This window comes from Acartia tonsa, chromosome 5 (assembly GCF_053477335.1).
Source record: "Acartia tonsa isolate MP-2025a chromosome 5, ASM5347733v1, whole genome shotgun sequence".
Classification (NCBI taxonomy): Eukaryota; Metazoa; Arthropoda; class Copepoda; order Calanoida; family Acartiidae; genus Acartia; species Acartia tonsa.
In genome coordinates, this window is record NC_137264.1 from 37,829,916 (window position 1) to 37,852,971 (window position 23,056).

Genomic DNA, 23,056 nt, shown 5'->3' on the forward strand with positions numbered 1-23,056 from the left:
CTAGGGGGGGAAAAAATAAAAATTTTGTAGCAGGGGAAAAAAAATAAATCTTGTGCAGAATATACACCCCTGTATATGATTGGATCTATCTGTAAAACTTTGAAAATTTAATTTTGGGACTTTCCTTCTAGGTGCTAGTGGGGCAAAAGACCCCCCCCAAAACACTAAACTTTTTAAAGCTTATTTTTTAAGTTATCGAGCTGTTTTTTTAAATGGAAGCTTTTGTTTTGGGGGGGCTGTTTTACCCCAAAAGCCCCTAGAAGTAAAGTGCAAAAATGAAATATGGGGTGGCTAATCAACTCATCTTTGTAATAAAAGGTTCCATTAAAAAAAACAGCTAGATATCTAAAAAAATAATTTTTTCACACCATAAGTTTTAACCTATAGAAACGACAAAACTGCAGTGACAATATACAAATCGTAGATGGTTTTAATTAAGATATATTTCTTGTAACAATTTTATTCTAGGATTGTTGAGTTAGATTTTTAGAATTACTGTGAAATATATATTTCAGGATTTTCGAACAGTTCTGAACGATGTAGGTAATAATTTTCTGTGGTCAAGAGAAGGTTTATGCAAACAAGTTCGTACTGTGCGCTAGCGGCAAAGTATTTAGGTAGGATTTGTTCTATATAAGAAAAGAAATGTTTTTTTTCTAATTAATTGTGTTTAAAAATTAGTAAGATTTTCTTTATAAAGACGTTTTCAAACGGTCATCTGTTTTAACACTCGACCTTAATCGATCTTTCAATGTTGTTACAGGGACATGTTAGTGAACTGTGAAATATCCCGACAGCCACAACCCACAGTCCTTCTTTGGGATGTTGACTCAACTTTATGAATTTAATACTAGATTTCCATTATAAAAGTACCTTGCCTAATTATTAAACCTTGTTTTACACAACTTATGTTGTATTGGACTCTTAAACATTCCAGAAATAAAATGTTAAAATTGATTACTGCTGCTGGTAGACAACATGTTAACCTGCTTAGTGCACCAGCCAAGTTTGGAGGATTTCCTGGAAACCAGCCACAGAGATTTATTGGCCTCATGTTTCAACAATGGTTTGACCGCACTTTCAACAAGGTATAAACTAATTTTAAAAGGTACCATGAAATAAATGATACCTTTCTTTTTTTGCAATTCAAAATAAGTTATTTTTTCATTAATACCCAGTATCAGTCTTTCTTTAAATCTAAATTAAACCGGTTTTAACCGTAAACTAAACAATCATATTATGATAGAATATAACAAAACATACAGCTGATAAGGAATTGAAGAAGATGTATTTTGTAAGTAGGGAATCTACTCTTTAATGGACTTTGTCCAAGAGTCCGTAACGCACTGGGGGAAATGTGATTTTATAGGCTACTATTTATTCAGGGTAGAATCAGGGGTGTATATTCTGCAAATTTTACCCGGCTGAGGGGGGGGGTAAAAAAATATAAAATATGTGGTTGGGGGGGGGGGGGAGGTAAAAAATAAGAGGACTGAAAGCATTTTTTTCTATTTTTCCCCCCCTCTTTGGTGAAAAAAACTAAAATATGTGGAAGGGGGCATAATATGAATAAAATAAAGAGTTCTGAAAATATTTTTCCATTTTATCCCCTTGCTTGCTGGAAAAAAAACTAGGAGGGGAAAAATTTAAAAATTTGCAGCAGGGGAAAAAATGAATCTTGTGCAGAATATACACCCTTGGATAGAATGTTAAAAATTTGAGTGATAAATTCCCTATAGTATCCTCTCCATTTTCCATCCATAATTTTTTGTGTTGCGTCAATCCTGAATATTGTCAATCTTGTGTTTATCAGGTTGACAGTGAACGTGTGAAGGAGGTTGGTGTGGACCGTGCCTGTGCAGAATGGATTCTGCGCTGTGGTGGAGGTGTGCAGTGGAAGGAATAATGTTCATTCTCTTAACCCTTACTTACCCTAAACCTATGATCACTGTAGTGTATTATGAGGTTCATTCGCTTGTTGTCGCGGGAAGGCAATGGGTACGGATGTCGGCATTAATTGTATCTGCATGTTTTTTAAAAATCTACCTACTGCTGCTAGGTCAGATACGGGACATTAATATATTGATTATTACTCATTACCATGCACAGTTAGGAATTTCAGGCAAAGGTCATGCAATCATTGGCCTTGCTAATAATTTAGTATTGTCCACGTATAAACAAAGGTTTTCAATAAACCTGTAAACACACACAGTCAAATTAAAATATGGCTTAATTTATATACCAAAGTTTTACTGTATCAATCAGCTGTACTTGTACTTATTTACTTTTTTTTTCTAAATGCGCTCCTCTTGTTATTTACCTACGTCAAACTGAATTTTTTTTGAGCAAACTGCCTAATGGACATTGAATAATAACGATAACAACTAGGGAGCTAAAAGATTCCTCACTGACTACAATGCTCTCCCTGCCTCTGGAGGTCAGAAAATACATGCCATTGATATGACAGACTCAGCCATTATGGAAGAACCATTCGCATTTCTCAAAGATCTTCAGGAAAGTTAGAGGAATTTTTTTCACAACACATTATTTTTATTTTATTTTTGTCTTGGACTTCCAAATCCCAAGTAAAGGTTGTCTTACAAACAGGGAGTGAGGTGACATCCTGTTGCTTTAATAAATAGGATTGATAAAATAAGCTCTAACTTGTATGTGAACAGGAATTGAGAAACATAACCATATATAATGCCAAATATATAACTGATGATAGTGTTGGTTTTATGTGTTCCTACACCCGGGATAAACTGGTGCATCTCAAGTTGGGCAAGTGTAATAATGTCACGGATGAGGTATTCTATTTTATACTAAAAAAGTAACGCTATAAATTTTTTTGTCTATCCAACCGTCCTTCCTTAGCGATATGGGGTAAATGTAATTTTCTCGTCAGTTATTTAAGATAGACTGCTGATTTTTTTGGTTGAGATGCAACTTTCCAAAGATTAGTTAGCAACTTACTTGGTCCGTCAGTCTTAACAGAAAGTCATACGTGCAATTTGTTTCAGTTTAAACTTAAAAACTTTGGGACCTTTTAAACTTTTCAATTATTAATTTATTTTCCCCTGTTTTGCTTCTTAAGAAATCTAAAAAATCTAAATATTTAGTTTCCTAGAAGAATCAGTTATTACAAAGCTAAGTAAAGAGGAATTTTTACAAGTATGTCTATTATTACTTTAAAATATATGCAAGAAAATACACATTAATACAGGTTTTCTTTCAAGGGATTGCATCATTTGAGAGTTCTGAAGAAGCTGGAATATCTTAAACTTGAAGCACTTTATGGAGTTCAGAAACCAGAGGTAATAAGATTAAGAATAGTTTTACTCAAACAAATATTAGTTGCTTACGCTCAAAGTGTTTGTAAAGGAAGGGGAAATGTACGCGGCTACCAGTTAAATTTTCCCTAAACTTTCAATCCATAATGTTTAAAAATAGTTTTTATTTTTACACCTGTAGAGCTTTTAATTTTCTGTCCATTCGAACTTTTAAACATAATAAAAGTTTCAATAAATAAACCAAGCATACAACTTATTTTGTTTAGGAAATGTTATCCAAATTACAAGCCGCTTTGCCCCAGACCAAAATTGAATATCCCCCATTCACCAATCAGTCCAATGAAGAAGAAATTGATTGATTGATTTGTGGATATTTTGATAAACCATTTTTTCATATTCTTACTGTAATGTTATTCGTCATTCATTCTCATCAACAAAATTTCTCTTTGTTAATTCACTCATTAAATAAAAATTTGCATAATCACAAAACAGGCAAGCAATCAAGTAGAAAAGTCACAGCCAGGCCTACACAGGGGTATATTCTGCATGAGATTGGGGTGGGAGAAGGGATAAAAAAAAATTTGTCAATTGGGCCCATGCCTTTGGCACCTTGGGGCTGAAAAAACTGGTTATAATCTTATGATAATACATTTTATATTTGTAGAATAATACAATTCAAGACATAGTTTTTTAGTATTGATGAGAACGGGTTCTTATCCACTGAATTCGAATGAATACGAGAATAGTTATTTATCATATTTTCGTAATATTGATGAATGCAGGAAAGGATATTAAAATATTTCAACAATTTTGGTCATGTGACTAAAAATTTGAATCTTCCCTCTACTGTTGCCCCCTTGGGGGCGAAGTAGGTGGAAGATTCAAATTTTTGAATTTTTGACTAAAATTTTGAATCTTCCCTCTACTGTTGCCCCCTTGGGGGCGAAGTAGGTGGAAGATTCAAATTTTTGTTACTTGACCTTAATATTGGTGAAACAATTTTGAATGACCTTTCTTGTATAAGCAATAATAATTAAATTTGATACTTGGTTTTTTCTCATTCTTTATCTTTTTGTTAAAATCAAAAAGTCTATATAAAAAATTTACATCATCTAAGGGTTTACACTGAACTATTTCTCCCCCCTCCCCCTCCCTCACTTCTCTGTCTATTTCCTTCTCTATTTGCTCCTCTTTTGTTCGACTATTTATACTATAGAGATAACCTAGAGACAGCACATGGGCATTTTGTTAACATTATGAGTCAGCTATAAATTGTTGAATATCTTAGGTTAAAGCTCTCCTTGGGTGAATTAATTGAAGTAAATATTTCTTCCATCATATAATAATGACAAAACATATAATAAGTTAGTAATAAATAATTAATTTCTTAAAATAAAGTTATCTTTCTAAAAATTGTATCATTGCTAAAGGGATAGTTCTATGAAGTGTATTTAAAGAGTTAAGGTACTTAGAGTAGTGAACTTTTATATGTCTTAGTAGAATATATTAGGCATTGGATAGATATGATTATATGTTAAAGAATTTTTAACATTGACCAGACCAAACTTTTTTTATTTGACAATATCTAAAAAAGTTAGAGTGATTTGCCACATAAATTACATGAGAATGGTCTATTTTTTTCCAAATATGTATAGCCAAAACACCAATATCAGAGAATCTTTTTCCACATATTTCACAAGAGTTATAAAAAAATTGAACAGGGGTTCCCCTTGGGACAAGTTACTTAAAAAACATAAAAAATAACGTCCGGTTCATTATAGGACAGGTTTTCTATAGATTCTTTTTAAAAAATAAAGAAAACCGTCCGGTTTACTTACAATATACACATTATCTCACGCGGAAATACCATGCAACTAACCATACAACATATATATATATATATATACACATAAACCCCATTCTCATGTAATTTATGTTGCAAATCACTAACTTTTTTAGATATTGTCAAATAAAAAAGTTCGGTCAGGTCAATGTTAAAATTCTTTATCACAATCATATCTATCCAATGCCTAACATATTCTACTAAGACATATAAAAAGATCACTACTCTAAGTACTGTACTAAATATTTTATTGGTCATTCTTTGTTGTTATGTGTATTTTGTTGTACAAAAAGTTTGAAGTTCTATTAACTAGTAAATGCTTTCTAAAGTTGTATATATGACAAAAAAGTTTTTGCCATATATTACATGCAATAAAGTTGAAAATAAAAATGAAAACTCATTTTTTAAGGAAAATCCCTGGTCAAATCTTTTAATTTTTAATCAATAACTTTATATTATGCACTACTACGTTATTTAATATAGAAAAAACTTACAGTTCACTATTTTTTTTAAATGCACTTCGTGAAACTATCCCTTTTGTTGCAAATAATGTTGCCTCTCATATATGATTGGATTGATTAATTTTGGGACTTTCCATCTAGGGGCTAGTGGGGCAAAAGACCCCTCCAAACACTAAAATTTTAAGTACTGAACTTATTTTTAAAGATATCGAGCAGATTTTTTTATTGGAAACTATTTTCACATTACTGAAATAAGTAGTAACCACAGATTTTTATTTACGCACTATCCTTCTAGGGGCTTTTGGGGAAAATAACCCCCCCAAATTCAAAATTTATAAGTTTTGAGCTTACAAGCCCCTAGAAGTAAAGTGCAAAAATGTAATATGAGGTGGCTAATCAACTCTGATTTATGTAAATAAAGGGTCCATTTAAAAAATCAGCTCGATATTTTAAAAAATAAGCTAATAATTTAAAATTATAGCGTTTGGGGGGGTCTTTTGCACCACTAGCCCCTAGAAGGAAAGTCCCAAAATTCAATTTTCAAAGTTTTACAGGTAGATCCAACCATATATGAGAGTTTACTAAAAGAATTAGGTTGATAACTATAAAAACAAGCCCAGAATGCCAGGGCATACTCAATTTTCATTTCCTATAAGTGTACAAACTCCCCCCCCCCCCTTATATACGCGTGATATTATTTGCAACAATTTGCTCTTTTGGTAATGTTTAGGTCTAGATTAAGTTTTCATAATTTATGAACGTTGATTTTAGAACAAAGGCTGTAAAGTTATTCGTTTGGTCGTTAGTCCCTGTTTACGTCATTTAAATAAGCCTTTTATAGTCCAGAGGTGTATATTCTGCACAAGATTCATTTTTCTCCTGCTGCAAAAAATATTTTATTTATTCTCTAGTTAGTTTTGTAGATGAGAGGACAAGTAACTTTTTGCTGAATTTTCAAATATTTCTACATATCTGTGGTGTTTTGCGTCGGATTTTCAAAACTTATGGATAAAATGTCAGATGATGTTTTCAGTACTCTTTATTTTTTTTATTATCCCCCCCCCCCCCCTCCTTAGCAGGGGATCGCATGTAGAATATACACCTCTGGTTTATACTAAAACCTAAAATTTTGTAACTTAAAATTGATAAAAAAATTATAGAACTGAAATATTTCAGACTATAAAATGTCTAAAGCTCATCCACCAGAGTTAAAGAAGTTTATGGACAAGAGGGTTAATCTTAGGTAAGGAAAACATTATTTTTCTGTTGTGTAGCTTATCTTTAACATGGGATACCCAAAAAATTATTAGGAGGCTATTTTTTTCATATCTGAAATGCTCAACTGTCACACTCCCAAGTATTACGCCTCAGATGGCCACTACCCGACAGTAAGCCGATACGTGAATCCTTCTTCAGCTTTGCCTTGATTCGTTCATCAGTTCACTTTTATGTTCCTTGATCCCGTCCTAAATTAGAGGAAGGGGGTGTCCTTTTTCCGGCTGGGGATAAGCCCTATAACTAGGGAATATGATTCCAACATAAATTAGAGCACAGCATTTATGAAATGCCGCGCTGTGATTGGCTGAAATTCGGCGCACCCCGATCTGGCTCACCACTAAAATGATTTAAAGATACAAGATTAAATATAACTAATTTATCCATAGACGTCCAAGGGGGGGGGGTAATGGGGCGATTCCCCCCCCCCCCAAAAAAAATGAATTTGGGGGTGCCTAAGGCACCCCAAAATTTTTTTTCATTTTACCCCCCCCTTAAAAAAATTTTACCCCCCCCCCAAAATAAAAAGCTTGGACGCCCCTGAATTTTTCTCTTGTCATAATTGATATATAAATATAAAGTAAACCAATAAAAAATAAAAGACAAAACTGATAAAAGAATTCTCGAGGATTAAACCACATTTTAATCCGGAAATTAATACCAAATTGCGCTAATGCCGCGGCTTATTGTTTAGGATTAACGGAGGACGTAATGTGGAGGGAACCCTGTGTGGATTTGATCCCTTCATGAACTTGGTCCTGGACAACACCATAGAGTACACCAAACAGGTTGGTCGACATTTATTATCAGGATTCAGGTATAAGACAATGGACAATAGATTGATTTACGTACCCAATGTTCGATGTTCCCTACCTCTATACAATATATACACTGTACAGATTATAGGGCCATTTTGGTCTTCAATATTCAAGTTTTAAAAAATTATTATACCTATATACTTTTTAAGTTTTGGGATGGTTTTATTCTATTTTACCACCCACCCACTCCCTAGACACTAATCAATATTACATCACATAGTGTCGATTTACCTACATATTACATTAAACTATCTTTATATTTCCAGAATTAAAATTCTGTTTTAGGGCGGCAGAAACAACATTGGAATGATCGTAATCCGTGGTAACTCTATCGTTATGATCGAAGCCAAAGACAGAATTTAAACTCCACAGCCCGAAGATCCTTATGTGGATTTTATATCCTTTGAGTTGTGGATTTTTTTCTTGCATATTGTATTTATAGTACCTCATTTTTTTGTGTTAAAAAAATCTCGCAATATTAGTTAATTCTCAAAAACTGCTTTTTGTCATGTTCCAGCAGTTAAAAATGCTTAATTTGTTAGCGCTCTACCTACTTAATAGGTATAATGTATTATTTCATTCCAAATTTTCAAAAAATGTTTTTTTGTTAATCTAAACTGTAACTTTCAATTAAAAATGATAAGAAAAAACAAATTTTCAGAAAAAGAAAAATCTTCTAAAATGGGCGGTTCTGAAAAAGCTAAACAAAAAAAGGCGGAGAGAAAGGCAATGGAAAAGAAAATGAACGAAGGTTTTGCCAATGTTAAACTTGCTAATTCAAAGGTTTGATTTTACTTTTCAATTCAAGTTTTACTTTTCAATTCGAAATGTCTGTCTGTTTGTCTGAACCTTATTAATATACTTAAACGGTTTGATATTTTTTTCAAGATTCCCTGTACCACTGATCATCCGGTATGTCCTTTTTTATTAACTGAACATCAGTGCCTTAACTGCAATTAACAATGTTGTTTGTGCTCCGCTTCTAATGGATGTTGTCATTCTTGTTATATTCCAATCTCAACATTTTTAATATAGGGGCGTGCAGTTTGCCAATTTGAATTTGGGAGATTGATTTGGCCGAAACAGTACAGTGCCGCAATTTTGATTTAAACGAGGATGACTACATCCATAAAATCAAAGACCAAGAATTTAAATGAAAAACAAATCATTTAAAAACACAGATTGACAGTGCTCTAAATATTTATTATTTAAGAAGTTTCTTTTCAAATTTCAAATAAGGTTGTCAAAGGCCTACTAACTTTTTAAAAACCGTTTTCTAACGATGGTCTAAACGTTTGAGAAACAAGTTATAGAAAGCAAAGTTGTAGCTTATTGCCTTCAGTTTCATTTGTAACTTCGACAGAGTTTTGTCAGCTAACCCCCCTATATGACCATGAAAAACAAAGAAAAAAAATCATTAAACGTTAGATGTTGAAAACCTTTGGTTTTTTAATGAATGAAAAAAAAACATTTATAAAAATTCAGGATGATCCTTTATCAGAATTGCCATCATTCAACGTATACAACAAGAATGGATTGGACTTGAAGCTGGAAACTATTAGAGGTAAAACTAAATTTCAGAATCAGGTAATACTTCAGATAGGGGGCAGGAATATGTATCGAAATAGTATTATATGTATCAACTACACTTTATCCGGTGCCTTCGGCCCCCTGGGGCTAAAAAAAACTGGTTTTAATTTATGATCGTACATTTTTATATTCGTAGGAAACTGGATATAATACGATGCTAGTCATAACCGGTTTTAATCCACCGATCATTAATCGGTTTGGAATGAATACAAGAAATATTCTTTCTTAGGTCCTGAGGTTGATGAGAAGAGTATGGAATGGGCCTTTAGACTTCTGGAGTCAAGCATGAAGCCACTCTATGAGAAGTGCTATTCCGTAAGTTATATTTTATCATGCAAAAATGAATATTGCACTTGAGGGAGAAAGCAGGGTGGGTTGTTGACCCTCCACTATAGAGTTATAAATAGAACTATCTATAATACAAAGTAGCTTGATGTCTATCTGTACGTCCGTCTGTCCCTTAAGATCTCGGTAACCACTGAACCGATTGGATTCTACTCTTCAGGGAATATACCTACTGGTCCTGTGGTGGTTTTAGGCTATTTTCTTGGTGGTGGGACACTCCCACCCCCCCCCCCCCCAAAAAAAACAAAAAAAAAACCTCAATTTAAAAAAAATCAGTTTGAAATTACCTAGGTAGGGGTTGTATCTCCAATTTTTTTTAATTACCTCTTGGGGGCAAAGCCCCTATAGGCTATGGGCGAACCCGCATTTTAAAAATATTTTGGAAGGGTTAGGTTTTTTTTCCAGGGTTGATATTATTTGGCAGGGTGCAGGTACTCTTCCCTAAAATAGTTAAAAACCTTGTCTGGACTTACAAGAAGCGCTAATGTTGAGAACCCTATCTGACTAGTAATTATAAAGGGGTGTATATTCTACATGGGATCCCCTGCGGGGGGGGGGGGGAATAAAAAATAAGTGGTTGGAGGGAAAAAAAATGTAAAAATTAAGAAAACTAAAAAAATGTGTGGTAGGAGGGATAAAATAAATAAATAAAATATAGAGTTCTTTAAATATTTTTCCATTTTCCCCCCTACTTAGTGAGAAAAAACCAGGGGGGGGGGGGAATAAAAAATTTTGTAGCCGGGGGAAAAAAATCTTGTGCAGAATATACACCCCTGTAATTATATCAAGCTACAGACAGACAGATATCCTGTTGCTTGTATAAAAGGATAACAATAATGGGTATGTGTACAGAAATGAAGAAAATTGCCAGTTAAGAAATAATCAATTCCACTCTCCAGTTCTGGTAACTTCACCTTAAATTACATTTCAGGGTAATGACCCCGAACTTCGTTGGAACGAAGGTAGGAAGAGGGACGAGATGACGGACGCCAGGGCCTGGTATCTGATTGCCAGGACGCAGGAGGGCACCCCTGTTGCCTTCTCTCACTTTAGGTAGGTGATTTAGTTCAATAGGTAGTTATTTATTTAATTCAGAGAGGCAAGAATATTTACTCTCAAAATCATGGATCTTAAAGCCAGGGATAAGACATAAGACGATAAATTGATCTACATCCCAACACGCGACCGTGGCTCGCTCAACACGTAGCGCTCTCGCTCGTCATAGGGGAGGTTCGAATCTCGGCTTGACACCGCGTGTTAACTGAAGACGTTAAAAATGGTTCCTACTGCTACTATGTCAGGTGCACATTAATAGTTAGAGTAGGGGGAATGCCTTGGCCCATAACAAGCGCAGCTCATTACCATGACTTCTCAGACAAAGGTCGTGCAATCAAAGGGTTGGTTGTCGTGATGGGTGTTACTTTACCTAATACTCCGGGTGTTTGGAAAGAAAAGGAGACATTTGGCTCCCCTTAGTTAGCCTGGGTTGCTGGACCATGGCGTTTCATGTCATGGACAGCATCTCTGCCTGTATGAGGTGATGTTCTCTCCCTCCTTGCATTGCCCTAAAATTCCCTTAGCCATACTGAAAAATCATGTATAGTATCGTAGTTTAACCAATTTTCCACAAATATTGTAGTTATAATAAAAAAAATTGATACCAGTTTCGTTAGCCCAGACCTTCGGCGCCTCGGTTTTAATCTTAAAATTTTTTATTTTAACCCGTGGAAAGCTGCATAAGTAACTATTCTAGGTACGACATGGATTACGACGATGAAGTATTGTACGTGTATGAAATACAGGTGGAGAAGGGATACAGACGCAAGGGTCTTGGCAGGTAAGCAGATTATTTTTTTAGCACAGGTACAATTTTTCAGCCATAGAAAAGGGAGTGGGGTGAAAACCAGGGCTCGGCAGCCTCGCCTCAGCCGCGGACAAGCCTCAAACGCAAAAAATCCGAGAAGTTGAGATGACGATTTCACTGAGGCTTACGCGCGGATGCCGAGCCCTAGTTTAAGTGAGCAGAGGTTTACTTTATTATGATGGAAGGGGGGGGGGGTTAATGCAACCATCTCGTAATCAGTGAGCAAATGGCACTTAGAATTCGAATTTCGATCTGAACTTTTGCATGAGTAATCCTTGGAAAGTCTATTTTCCCTAAATCGAACAAAAAGTTGGAAATGTAACGGCTGGCGGCTTAGCCGTTTAGCCGTTTTTTGCCTATTTTCAGGGTAAATTCATCATCAATTACGTAGGAATTAACTTTTTAAAACATATTTTTGATTTAATTCTTGTTAAATAATAGCAATTACCACTTTTGAAACTTTAGTACCAACAGCTACCGTCTAGAGCCGTTTGATAGCGTTTTGTAGTGGAAAAAAGTATTATGTGGAGAGAGGTTTCGTGACTAATTTGCAATATAGATATACAAAAAATGGCAACACGGCTGAGCCGTTAGCCGTTACTTTTACATTTTTTTGTTCGATTTGGGGAAAATAGACCTACCAAGGGTTACTCATGCAAAATTTCAGATGGAAATTCGAATTCTAAGTGCCATTTGCTCACTGATTACGAGATGGTTGCATTAACCCCCCCCCCCCCCTTATTTACTAGGGTCTAAAGAATCAAGCTTTTATTGGTCTAAAGTTTTCTCGAAAAACAAAGTAATTTTTTGGCTGTTTTTTGCTAATTTGGAAAATTAAAATTAAAAATGAGACAATATTATTATTCTATTCTATTATCTCGCTTCTCATAGGTCAAGGAAAGGTACATCTAACCTCTTGAGAAAATCGCCCCTGGAAAAAATCCCCTCCAATTTTATTTTAAAAACTGAAATATATTATAAATTATAATTATTTTGGAGTGTCAACATGCCCCCAACCCTTCTCGTAAGTGCCACTAGAGACATCTAGGGCCGCAGCCGCTATAAATAGATATATTGTTATTTAGGTTTATGTTGAAGGTGTTGGAACTACTGATGATTAAGGCAAACATGTTGAAAATTATGGCAACTCTATTCAAGAACGACGAACCAGAGGTATAACTAATCATCATTTTTTGGGAATATGTTGAACTGAACATGTTTCAATATCGAAAAATCACAAGCATCAAATAAAATCAAATGTAAGAGTAATTTAAATGAAAAAAAATGAGAGACAAAAAGTTATAAACATTTCGGCATGTGCGGCGGTTCTGCCGCTGTTTCTTCACAGCTTCAGATTGTACATCTTTCAAGCAACTGCCATGCAAAATTTCAGTGCTGTAACTCTATAATGTCAAGTTCTAATTTTTAAAAGACTTTAATTTACTTTTTTTATTATATACCTAGAGTAGTAACGGTTTTTTTGTTTCTTCTTTGGCATCAAGGTAACCACTGAACTGATTGACATATCCATTTTAGGATTGCTTCATTTAGTGTTTGGTTTGGCTTAAGGCTTATATAATATTTCATTCTCTATCTTTTCATTGAATAGGCGATTTAAAGGACGCCTGCAAGAAATAACACGCTTTAACTGCTGAAAGACTGTCACAAGAAGACCCAATACCCCAAATTTAAAGCCTTCAGCTTCAATAACGAAAAAGTTCTAGGCATTTCAAAATAGCATTTTATGTACAATGGAATTTTTGAAAGATTTCCAATGCTCATAAAAGAAAAAACAATATTAAATTACGTTGCCTAGACATAAAATTATAACCTTATCTTTGTCAGAAACTTAGATTGCCTGTAACTGATTACATTTTTACAATAAAAACACCACATTTCATAGTCAAAATCTATGAAAAAAAATCGATTTAAATTGCATTTTTAAACGAAAATCATAGCGGAAACAAAGGGGTAAACTAATACAAGCTTAGCTGTGATTGGTTGTTAAGCTGATTCAGCCTTCTGATTGGCTACAGTACATTCGGTACAACGCAAGTAAAACTTAATTTTTTTTAATGATTTTGACTATAAAAATGGGTATTTTTATTGTAAAAATATAATTAGTTACTGGAAACCTAAATTTATGACAAAAATAAGCTTATAATTTTGTTTCTAGGCCACGTAGTTTAATTTTAAAGTTTTCAACATAAGCATTGCAATTCTTTCAAAATTTCCATTTTACATAAAATGTCATTTTAAAATGCCTAGAACTTTTTTGTTATAGAAGCTGAAGGCTTAAAATTTGGGGTATTTGGTCTACTTGTGGCAGTCATTCAGCAGTTAAAGCGTGGTATTTCTTGCAGGCTTCCTTTAAGTTCTAAATCATTCTGAAACTAAATCTCATGATTACTTCAGGTTTTATTCTTCAAGAACTGTTTAAAGTTTGAAACAGATGAGACCTCGCCCGTGGATGGTGTCTATGATGAATATGAATATGAAATTGTCTCAAGGTATGCCGTTTGGTTTTAATTTAACGAAATATGAATAAACTTATCCAAAAAATGAGACAAGGATTTTTGTTATTTTGTTCATGATGGCCGAAGGGGCAGGGGAATTTTGCTTGCTCCTAACCAGAGATATTATAAAAAAAAATTTGCATCAGCTGATTTTGAATAACTTTTTTGGCTTATAACTCATGCTAGCAGCCAAAAAAAAATTAAACGGAATTTTTTTATCAGACCTTTAATCTTTTATTTAGTGAACTGCATAATTTTTTTTCGTTTATTGATTTAAACTACATTTATAGGGCATGTATTTGAAAGAATTTCAATTTTCTACCATGTAGTTTTAAAAGTATCAGGACATAAAAATCGTATTTTTGTGGTATATGCAATTTTTATAGCTGGCTATTTTCATGATAACAACATGACGACTATTTTAGTGATGTCAAATTTTTTGTTATTTATTGTAATACTGTATTATTTATGTTTGATGGTATTCTTGTTTGCTTTAATTTGGAAATGCAATTAATGCAACCATCCCTTTTAAACATGTTGGATTTTTTTATCCTTGTTTTTATTTAAAATCTATATTTTTTAGGTTCAACTTGAAAAAGAAGAGAGAAATGGAAGAGAAAGAGAATAGTGAAAACGTATCAGTTAATGCTAACAAATAAACAATTAATCCATACGCAAAATCATACCTTATTGTATTAAAATGCTTTAGTACAAAATAGCATTTAAAAGTGCCTGTTTTAATATACTTTTAATGAAATGAATACGCTTTTATATTTTTTAATATTTGTAAACTTGTAACTAATACGCTTATATGATTTAGTTTTTAATGATTGTATTATGATTTAAATAACATTAGGTATATTGTTAAACATAATTTTTGTATAGCAAAAGTTGTATTTTTAATAAAGATTTTTCTAATATTGCTTTTTTGTGTTTCTTTTACTGACGGTTGCGTCTCGAGCACTTAAAGGCAGTATTTAGCCATAAACCATCCTTGCATCTATGAAATTTCATGAAGAACAAGATCATTTCAGTGAATAGCGAGGTCTTGACGGACAATAAAAAACTATTAAAAGGTTCTCTATAATTTAAGTAAGTCCGTTTCTACGTGCCTTAAATACTAATTGATAAAAAATATTTAGTTCATGAAAAGAGATTTACATTACGTTTTGTTTTAATGTCTTTGTTGATAGAGCAATAGAACAAAAATGTATATTACCAGGGGAATTTTTATCTTCAATTTAGGTTGCTAATATGATTCTTGTTCCTTCTTGGTCAGGGTAGGGGATGGGTCAAAGACACAAGTGAGGTAATTGACCAGCTTGGAGAAACATTTAACAGGGCATGCAAGAATCTCTCACAAAATCAACGTATGAATGGAAATAGAAAATACGTGGAAGAATTTAGATTGCTAACATGGACATCAGTAATTAGTCAATTTTCTCATTCAGTAGAAGGATATGGGGGGCAAGTCGTTATTTAGCCAGCTAGATATTTTACTTTACTAGAGTACATGATTATCTGGTGTAAGATTCAAGTAATAGTATAGTTATTTCTCGCATCGTATTATAAACGGCTTTCCGCGGATATAGAATGTACAATTATAAGATTAAAACTAGTTTTTTTAGCCCCGAGGTGCCGGAGGCACCGGCTAAAAAAACTGGTTTTAATCTTATGATTGTACATTTCTATATTCGTAGAAAACTGGATATAATTCGATGCTAGACATAGTTTTTTCGTATTGCTGAGAACCGGTTCCTGTCCACCGGATTCGAATGAATACGAGAAAATCCATTCACGCATTCTCAGAGGCTGCTATTCAGCCAATTATTTCTATCTTAAATTTTCGAAAATTAAATATTCTGTTAGCGTAAAACTTTTTTTTGATGTAACTGAAGGGAATTGGGTGGGAAAATTGTCACTCAATTGTTTGTCAGAATCACATTCCCTTTTCCCTGAGTATTCCATATCCATTAGTACAAACGTTTGTCTGATACAATTTAACCACCCTTATAAAAATTTAGGCCGTAAACCAGCGCTCTAACCACCGTTCAAGTCCGCACGTAAATTTTCTATTTACGCCGCCGTTTAATTATTAACCTATTAATAATAAATTGCCTTTTTTCCGCTGAGAACTCAATTAAAATATTCACGGTGTTTTAACAAAACAGGAAATAAAAGATCAAAACCAGATATTTTTATGGAAAAGGGAATGTGAATCTGACAAACAATTCTAACTGAAAATTTCCCTTCCCCCTTCTTACCCACTTCCCATTCAGTTACACCAAAATAACAAATTTTACTTCAACAAAACATTTAATTTTCGGCAATTTCAAATGGAAATAATCGGCTGAATAGCAGAACCCATGGGTATTTTAAGTTAATCAAAATTAATCCACAAAAATATTGCACTAAAATATTGGGAAAATGTAGATATGTCGTTTTTTATGTTTTAGTAAGAATATATAGTCAATGGATAATTATGGACATAATATTCCATGTTAAAATATTTTCGTTGAATTGTAAGAATGTTTTGTTTAGTTTAGTTTAGATTTTATGAAAATAAGTTTGGGTTAACTAGTTGCTTTCTAAACCTTAACCAAGAAGGGGGGTTTGGTGGATTCATTAAACATTATTCTAATAAAAATATTCATCCAGATATAGCCATAAGTAGCTGGTTTTTTTTTGTCTGAAGCTAGTTATCTCGGAAATTGCTGATCTGAATGGGTTTTACTTCTTACAAAAGCTTTATAAATGTCTTAGATCTTGAGCAATTTTTCTGACCTCCCAGAAAGGCCAAAGGGAAAAAAGGGCTAACCGTTCCGGACGGACCGCTCCTCGTTATAGGAAAACCTAAAAATGTTGCTAAAAATTGCACAATAGACACAAAATTGGGCAGTTTGACTTTAAAAAAACGTTTATTAGGTTTGTCAGAGTTTTCTTAATTAAATAGGAAAAAATAAATTGAAGTTGTGGGGGGGGGGGGGGTGACCTCCCACACGTCCATTAATTAATGTTTTTTTTACGATTGTTAGATAAAATAATCCTTAAAATGTTGAAGTCCTAGTAAAAAGATTTTCCCAACAACGAATATTTTTTTATATCTTTATAAAAACTAGGAAAGGGCTGTGTTTTAATTTACAAACGTCCTTTGAGCCGCGATGCTCTATAATAAAGGTACATCCGACTGCCTAACATTAAGCTTAGCTTTGCGCAGCGATCCGCCCCTATTTAAAACACAAATACTCTATGAGCTTTAAGAAATATTATAAAATTTATGAAAGTAAACGGATGTCTGTCTGTAGCTGAACATATCACTAACCGCTGGACTGATAAGGAGCTCCTTAACAGTGAAGCTTCATTTAGGCCCAGGGAAGGTTTTTAACTAACTTGGGGGGAGGATACCTCCCAAGAGAAGAAGTTCATTGCTTTAAATAAATTCTCGACAAATCAGAGGATGTAATTAAATATAAGTTCCTGTTACATATGCGAAACTACTCTACATGTCATACTAGTCTGGCTGTCTTTTAACAGACAGCCCTATATTCTTCTTTAATACTTTTTTTCTTTATAGAAATAGTGAGAGAGGGGCATTATTATACATTGCTTTAAAATTACGTTATCTTATTCTTTGGTTAAAAAACTTTGGATTCTTTTATCTCTTATTATTTGTCGACTATTAATGTTCAAACTTTTCAACCAATTAATAGAAAAACTACACAAAGAACAATTTGTTAAACATCATTGGGGATGTATTTATAAATGTATCGTTGATTGTCTATCTCGTTATATCTTTGAAGACAACTGAAAGTTTTCTTTTAAAAACATGGCACTGTTCCTAGTAAGATTAAGCTGAAGTAATGAGACGACGATTGAAGGATACCGTTCAGGAAAAGATTACTACACATTATGTATTTATTGAACACACAGTAATAGTGTCTGACTGATTATGACGTAACAAAAAAAATAGCCAATGAGAGGCCACTATAAATTTTACCATTGGTCAATAACGGCCTCTCATTGGCTAATTTTTTTTTGTTACGTCATAATCAGTCAGACACTATTACTGTGTTCAGATTTATTTTCCCAGATGGACTGAACAATCAGACACAATATAATTTCAAAGCCTTATCCTAGGTTTAACAGTTTATAGCTCAATCATAATATAACTGCTCATTAGTACCCAAATGTTTACACTTTTAAACAATAATGTTGTTGGATTGGTCATGCAATGTAGTGTGTTCATATTGGTCCATTATTGTATTGTTCAAATAAAGGGGGAAGGGAGGGTAGTTTTTCATTACTTTAGGTTAGGTTAGGTAATATTGGGTCCTGGCTAGCCCTGCAGGGTTAGGGCACCTCAGGGTTAGTAACCCCCGCAGTGGTTAGGCATAGAAAAATAAGCTATCAACCATTAGTTTAACTTTATGTAAAAAGTATGGGACGGAGATAGTATTTTTCCGTGCTCTAAAGGAACTTTAGGAGAAAGCACCTCAAAAGCTACCTGACCCGTAATCATCATAGTAATCTGTGGTCCGTAAAGGATTTTGGTGAGAGTTCCTCAACCCATGGAATATCCTATATAGTACAGCGCAATCAAATATTTTATCATAGGATTATTTGGCTGGTCTTTGTCACAGCAGCAGTAAGTAACATTTTTAAGTAGCAAAGCTACTCTATAACTCATATTGTCTGTCCGGTCTATCAGAAAAATGTTAATTATATTGCTGTTAGTAAAGATAAATGGCTAATTTTTTTTGTCAATGTTTCTATAATTATTAACTATCTTGGTATATATATAGTTTTTTATCGACATTCTCTTCCCCATTCAAGAATGCCTAACTTCCCCCTACCTTGAGAAAAAAATATTTTTACCCCTTAAAAAAACTTTGAGATGTCCTCTAAAGGCTAAGGGGAAAACCATTAGTCTATACATCGTCAAAAACTATCAGGAAAAAGCGTTGGATTTTCTGTATAATTAAAAGTACAAATAGAACTAGAAATGTTTCTTTTTATGTTCATTTGACTAAATTGGTTTAAATAGGTGTATTAAAACCACAAATATGGTCATTAAATAAGAACGAAAACGGTCATAGATGCTAGGGTTGGGCCGGATAACAAAAAAAATTCTTCATAAAAATGTACTGCCGTTTAGCCGCCGGCTGTGGGGGATGGCTTCTGCAAAGTAAAGCTGCTGCCGCTAAAAATCATGTTTTGAGATTTCTAATATAAGATTTTCAAAAAAAAAATATTTTCTGAATAAAGATTTCTTCTACCTTCAAAAATGAGAAAATTACAGCCATTTAAAATTTAAAAAGTAAAATTTTTTGTAGTATAATGTAAAAGATTATATTGCCGGATATCCGGCCCAACCCTTATAGATGCGTTTATGTATATGTTGGAGAGAGAGGGATATTTATTTGATTTTCGTTGTCCTCTCCTTCATTTTGGTGAATACAAAAATAGATCAAAAATATAAAAAAAAGTGGTTTAGTCACAATCTATTCAAAAATACAAAATAGTAATTTTAGCTTTTCACCCCAATAAAACGGGAATAGAAAAAGTTGGGCAAATAAAAAAACAAATAAAAAAGGGTTGATACCTCATATCCTTATACTAAAGTAACAGGATGTTTGTGTGTCTGTATGTTTGTACCGAAGGATACCGCTGAACCGATCGGGTTCTCCTTAACAGGGTAGATTCTTATATGTCCCGGGAAGGTTTATAACTATTTTAAGGGAGGGTACCACCACCCTCCCTAGAGAAATTAATTTTTTTTTAAATTTCTCGATTTTAGAAAGAGAGTTCAACGAAACATAAACGTCAAACGCAAAATAGCCATATTTTGAATATAAAAAACATAAAGTGCTACTAGAGGCCTCTAGGGGGCGTAGCCGCTAGTATATTATACACTAATATATTTGAGTTTGGGTACTATTGTATCATATACAGCGGAATACAAAATTTCTGTTGGAAGGAGTGAAGTCAGTGAGGGAAGTGGATTCTTATAGAGATACTGTGCATCTGAAAAATTGAAAACTCGTGGCAAACTTTTATGTCGTTATTATATCAAATTAATTTGGTTTTATAAAAGTCTTGCATAGTGTCGTCCTAAACATGAGACATATTATTTGCTTTGATAATAGCACGTCAGTCACGACTACTTTTTAATAATGCCGTAGTTTTAAACCCCCGAATTAGTACATTAATAGAATGCTACCAGGTTTTACAGGGTGTCTATGTTAGCATTTTGCATCTCCCTATGTAAAAGTTGCAGAATGTGTCTGTCTATTTGCACCGAATGATCTTGCTAACCGCTGGATCGATATGGTTCTCATTTAAAATGCAGCTTCTCATAGGTCCTGGTAGGGTACCACCGAGAAATCGTCAATTAATTCCCCCCCCCCCCATTCCCTTCTAAATTAGGGGCGTCAATAAAAGCGCTTAATAATTATTTAGGTTATTTAAAACTTATACTATATGGGAGTGAAAAGGTCCTATTCTCCCCCCAATAATTGTATTAGTTAGTGGGAAGAAGAATATGTTAGGATAAATGTATTTAAGAGAATTAAGCTACCTTCTTGTTAAATCTGGACAGCTTAGTTCTCTAAAGATCCGGCAGACATTATAATTAAGCGGTCTGAAAAATGAAACTCTTTATTTGCTAATTGCAACCGCGAAATTAGAATGTCTGCCGCAGTGAGCCGCAGGCAACCCGTCTGTTCTTCTCTGGTGATTTAGTGGCCTGAAAGTGTACATGCATTAGCGTACATGACAAGTTGTATTATATGAACAAAGTTACCCATACTGGCAATCTGAGTGGTACGCGCCTGACAAGGACATTTAACCAACAGAGTATTTAAAAAAATTTATAAATTTCATAAAAGTTAATTTTCACAGTGTGACGAAGAACAATTAATTTTCAATCAGAAGTTTTTTTTGAGAATCCTATTGAGCCGCAACTATGATAAATGTATTCATAATTATCACACAATTTTATCATTAATTTGGTAATGGACCCCTTTCCACCCCCCCCCCCCATAACGCCCCCAGAATGTTTACATTATGGCGGTTTTGTGCGCTGCTTTTAATATTTCTTATGGCAACAGCCACTTTAATTGTCTAAGGAAGACAGTGATCTTAATCGACAAGACAATAGACTAAAGAATTAAATACACCCCCGATGAATATAGACAAAATTACCCCTTCTATAGAATAAAGTTAAAGTTGGTTTGGAACTATCCAATGTAAATTCAATGAAAGAACTTAAAGCTTTTTTAGCCAACGAATAAGATACCACTATTATAAAACTAAACATAGTATAGTGTTAATGGAAAACATATTTTGAATAAGCCTGATATTCAATGTCGGCATTATAAACAACATTAATCATTATTATATTTAAATGCATATAGAAAACGTTAAAAAATTGACACGTTAAAACTTTCGTCAATTTATTTGCTAATATGGTCCTCATTTATTCGCCAGTTCGTTCACCTAGTAGGAGGGGTAGATATGGAGTTAAGGTGGTTGATGGGAGGGGGGTAGCCAGCTGGAAGTATTAATTTATTAGAGAACAAGGAAATCTGGTGCAACATTCAAGTATTTACATTTCTACTTATGTTTAGAAAATAACAGCGCAATGTTTATTAAGTCATTTTTTCTCGAAAAACCTTCGATTTTCAATTTATTAGATTAGTGGGAAGGAGGGTACCGAGTTCAATTGCAAAATGTTGGATATTGTCACGTATCATTAATATAAATTAATATTTTGTAGAATTGTGCTTATAATTATTCATTTACCCATTGTCAGACTTGCGTGTTCTACATGAAAAATTTATTAAAACTTTATTATGATTATGATTAATCGCTTTTTCTATTTATCTTATTTATTCCAAGTATTACTAAAAAGAACTCAAATAAAAGACTAATATACAATTTTCGCCCCTTCATTGGAACAATATCAGTGATCTTAACGGATAAGACACTTGAAATACAATTGATATACATCCCTTTTGCTGAAGAACATAATTACCCCTTTTATACATAGATTAAGTTTATTGGTTTAAGTTGAGACACTAATAGTTAAAATAAAAAAATTTAAATTCAATGAATTTGTCGAAGTTTTTTTTTGTGGCAACCAATAAGATAAAGGGAGTATAAAACTTTGGGTACCAGTTTTTATACAGTTCAATATCCCTTCCCTCCCTGAACAATTTGCATAGGCTAGAGCAGAATTAATTGTAATTAACATAAAGTTAATTTTAAAGTTTAAATTGATAATAATTTAATAAATTAAATTATTTTAAAAGTTACATAAATTCTAAGAACATTAGAAATTTAAATATATTTAAAAATAAATTCTTGAGTTTTAACCCAATAATTGAATTTAGTATTTTTTTTATCAGAATTTTGTTTTGCTGTGTTTTAAAAGTATTTATTGGTATTTTTGAATTCGTTACATTCTTACAGATATACAGACAGGTATACTTAAAGGGTGAGGGGACATTAGTTAATAAAACATTTTTTAAATAAAAAGATTCTTAACTGTAAGACTTAAACATTCCTATTTTATATGTTCAATTATTAGAATATGGTTAATTATGACATGTGACCTCGATTCCATCATATTAGCAAAGTATTTCATAAATTGGGTGATTAGTAAAGTGAAGCATAGGGGTATGGGCAGTTTGTGATGTAGCATTTAGCTGTTTTGCTGTTTTGATAATCTGTTACATTTGGCGGTAATGATAACACACTTAATTATTATACAATAGAAAACTAATTAACATTACTAGTCATTTCATGTAATTGAAGTTGTTGCGTGCACAGCGATTCATCAGGTGGAGGGGGGGGGGGGGGGGAGAAAAATAGAGGAAGGTTTCCGATTTAAATTTAGGGGGGTTGTTGACATACCCCTACAACTCTCTACCGCACGCCACTGGTTTTATATATATATAATACAAAGTAGCTTGATGTCTGTCTGTCCGTCCGTCCGTCTGTCTGTCCTTCCCTTAAGATCTCAGTAACTCACCCAAAAATAAAAATCTCCCC

General features: G+C 33.4%; 4 protein-coding genes across 4 annotated transcripts in view; all 4 read left to right on the forward strand.

Annotated features, from left to right (window-relative positions):
* Nucleotides 1–945, forward strand: part of LOC145320020 (ATP synthase subunit s, mitochondrial-like) — an 8,081-nt gene extending 7,136 nt beyond the window's left edge. Inside the window, exons 8-9 of the mRNA XM_080162460.1 lie at nucleotides 516–617; nucleotides 764–945. The gene's annotated coding sequence lies outside the window, so the exon portion shown is untranslated. The remainder of the gene's footprint in view (nucleotides 1–515; nucleotides 618–763) is intronic.
* Nucleotides 909–6,771, forward strand: LOC145320018 (ATP synthase subunit s, mitochondrial-like). The gene is made up of 7 exons (XM_080162459.1): nucleotides 909–1,088; nucleotides 1,814–1,898; nucleotides 2,387–2,511; nucleotides 2,676–2,807; nucleotides 3,237–3,314; nucleotides 3,557–4,705; nucleotides 6,325–6,771. Exons 1-6 carry the CDS (start codon nucleotides 909–911, stop codon nucleotides 3,647–3,649), a joined length of 693 nt encoding a protein of 230 aa, XP_080018585.1. The 3' UTR covers nucleotides 3,650–4,705; nucleotides 6,325–6,771.
* LOC145320021 (small nuclear ribonucleoprotein G-like) lies at nucleotides 6,712–8,359 on the forward strand. The gene is made up of 3 exons (XM_080162461.1): nucleotides 6,712–6,837; nucleotides 7,564–7,657; nucleotides 7,973–8,359. Exons 1-3 carry the CDS (start codon nucleotides 6,779–6,781, stop codon nucleotides 8,048–8,050), a joined length of 231 nt encoding a protein of 76 aa, XP_080018587.1. The 5' UTR covers nucleotides 6,712–6,778; the 3' UTR covers nucleotides 8,051–8,359.
* On the forward strand, nucleotides 8,324–14,922 carry LOC145320017 (N-alpha-acetyltransferase 40-like). The gene is made up of 8 exons (XM_080162458.1): nucleotides 8,324–8,470; nucleotides 9,173–9,251; nucleotides 9,507–9,592; nucleotides 10,554–10,675; nucleotides 11,376–11,459; nucleotides 12,572–12,659; nucleotides 13,902–13,996; nucleotides 14,586–14,922. Exons 1-8 carry the CDS (start codon nucleotides 8,324–8,326, stop codon nucleotides 14,659–14,661), a joined length of 777 nt encoding a protein of 258 aa, XP_080018584.1. The 3' UTR covers nucleotides 14,662–14,922.
* The last annotated feature ends 8,134 nt before the right edge of the window (nucleotides 14,923–23,056 follow it).

What these genes read in the sequence shown, in the direction of transcription:
- LOC145320017 (XM_080162458.1), top strand. Translation starts at nt 8,324, where the DNA reads ATGATAAGAAAAAACAAATTTTCAGAAAAAGAAAAATCTTCTAAAATG. An exon ending in GTTGCCTTCTCTCACTTTAG is followed by an intron (nt 10,676 to 11,375) that starts GTAGGTGATTTA and finishes TAACTATTCTAG; the next exon opens with GTACGACATGGATTACGACG. An exon ending in GAATATGAAATTGTCTCAAG is followed by an intron (nt 13,997 to 14,585) that starts GTATGCCGTTTG and finishes TATATTTTTTAG; the next exon opens with GTTCAACTTGAAAAAGAAGA.
- LOC145320018 (XM_080162459.1), top strand. Translation starts at nt 909, where the DNA reads ATGTTGTATTGGACTCTTAAACATTCCAGAAATAAAATGTTAAAATTG. An exon ending in TTGACCGCACTTTCAACAAG is followed by an intron (nt 1,089 to 1,813) that starts GTATAAACTAAT and finishes TGTGTTTATCAG; the next exon opens with GTTGACAGTGAACGTGTGAA. An exon ending in GTAATAATGTCACGGATGAG is followed by an intron (nt 2,808 to 3,236) that starts GTATTCTATTTT and finishes TTTTCTTTCAAG; the next exon opens with GGATTGCATCATTTGAGAGT.
- LOC145320021 (XM_080162461.1), top strand. Translation starts at nt 6,779, where the DNA reads ATGTCTAAAGCTCATCCACCAGAGTTAAAGAAGTTTATGGACAAGAGG. An exon ending in GACAAGAGGGTTAATCTTAG is followed by an intron (nt 6,838 to 7,563) that starts GTAAGGAAAACA and finishes CTTATTGTTTAG; the next exon opens with GATTAACGGAGGACGTAATG. An exon ending in CCATAGAGTACACCAAACAG is followed by an intron (nt 7,658 to 7,972) that starts GTTGGTCGACAT and finishes ATTCTGTTTTAG; the next exon opens with GGCGGCAGAAACAACATTGG.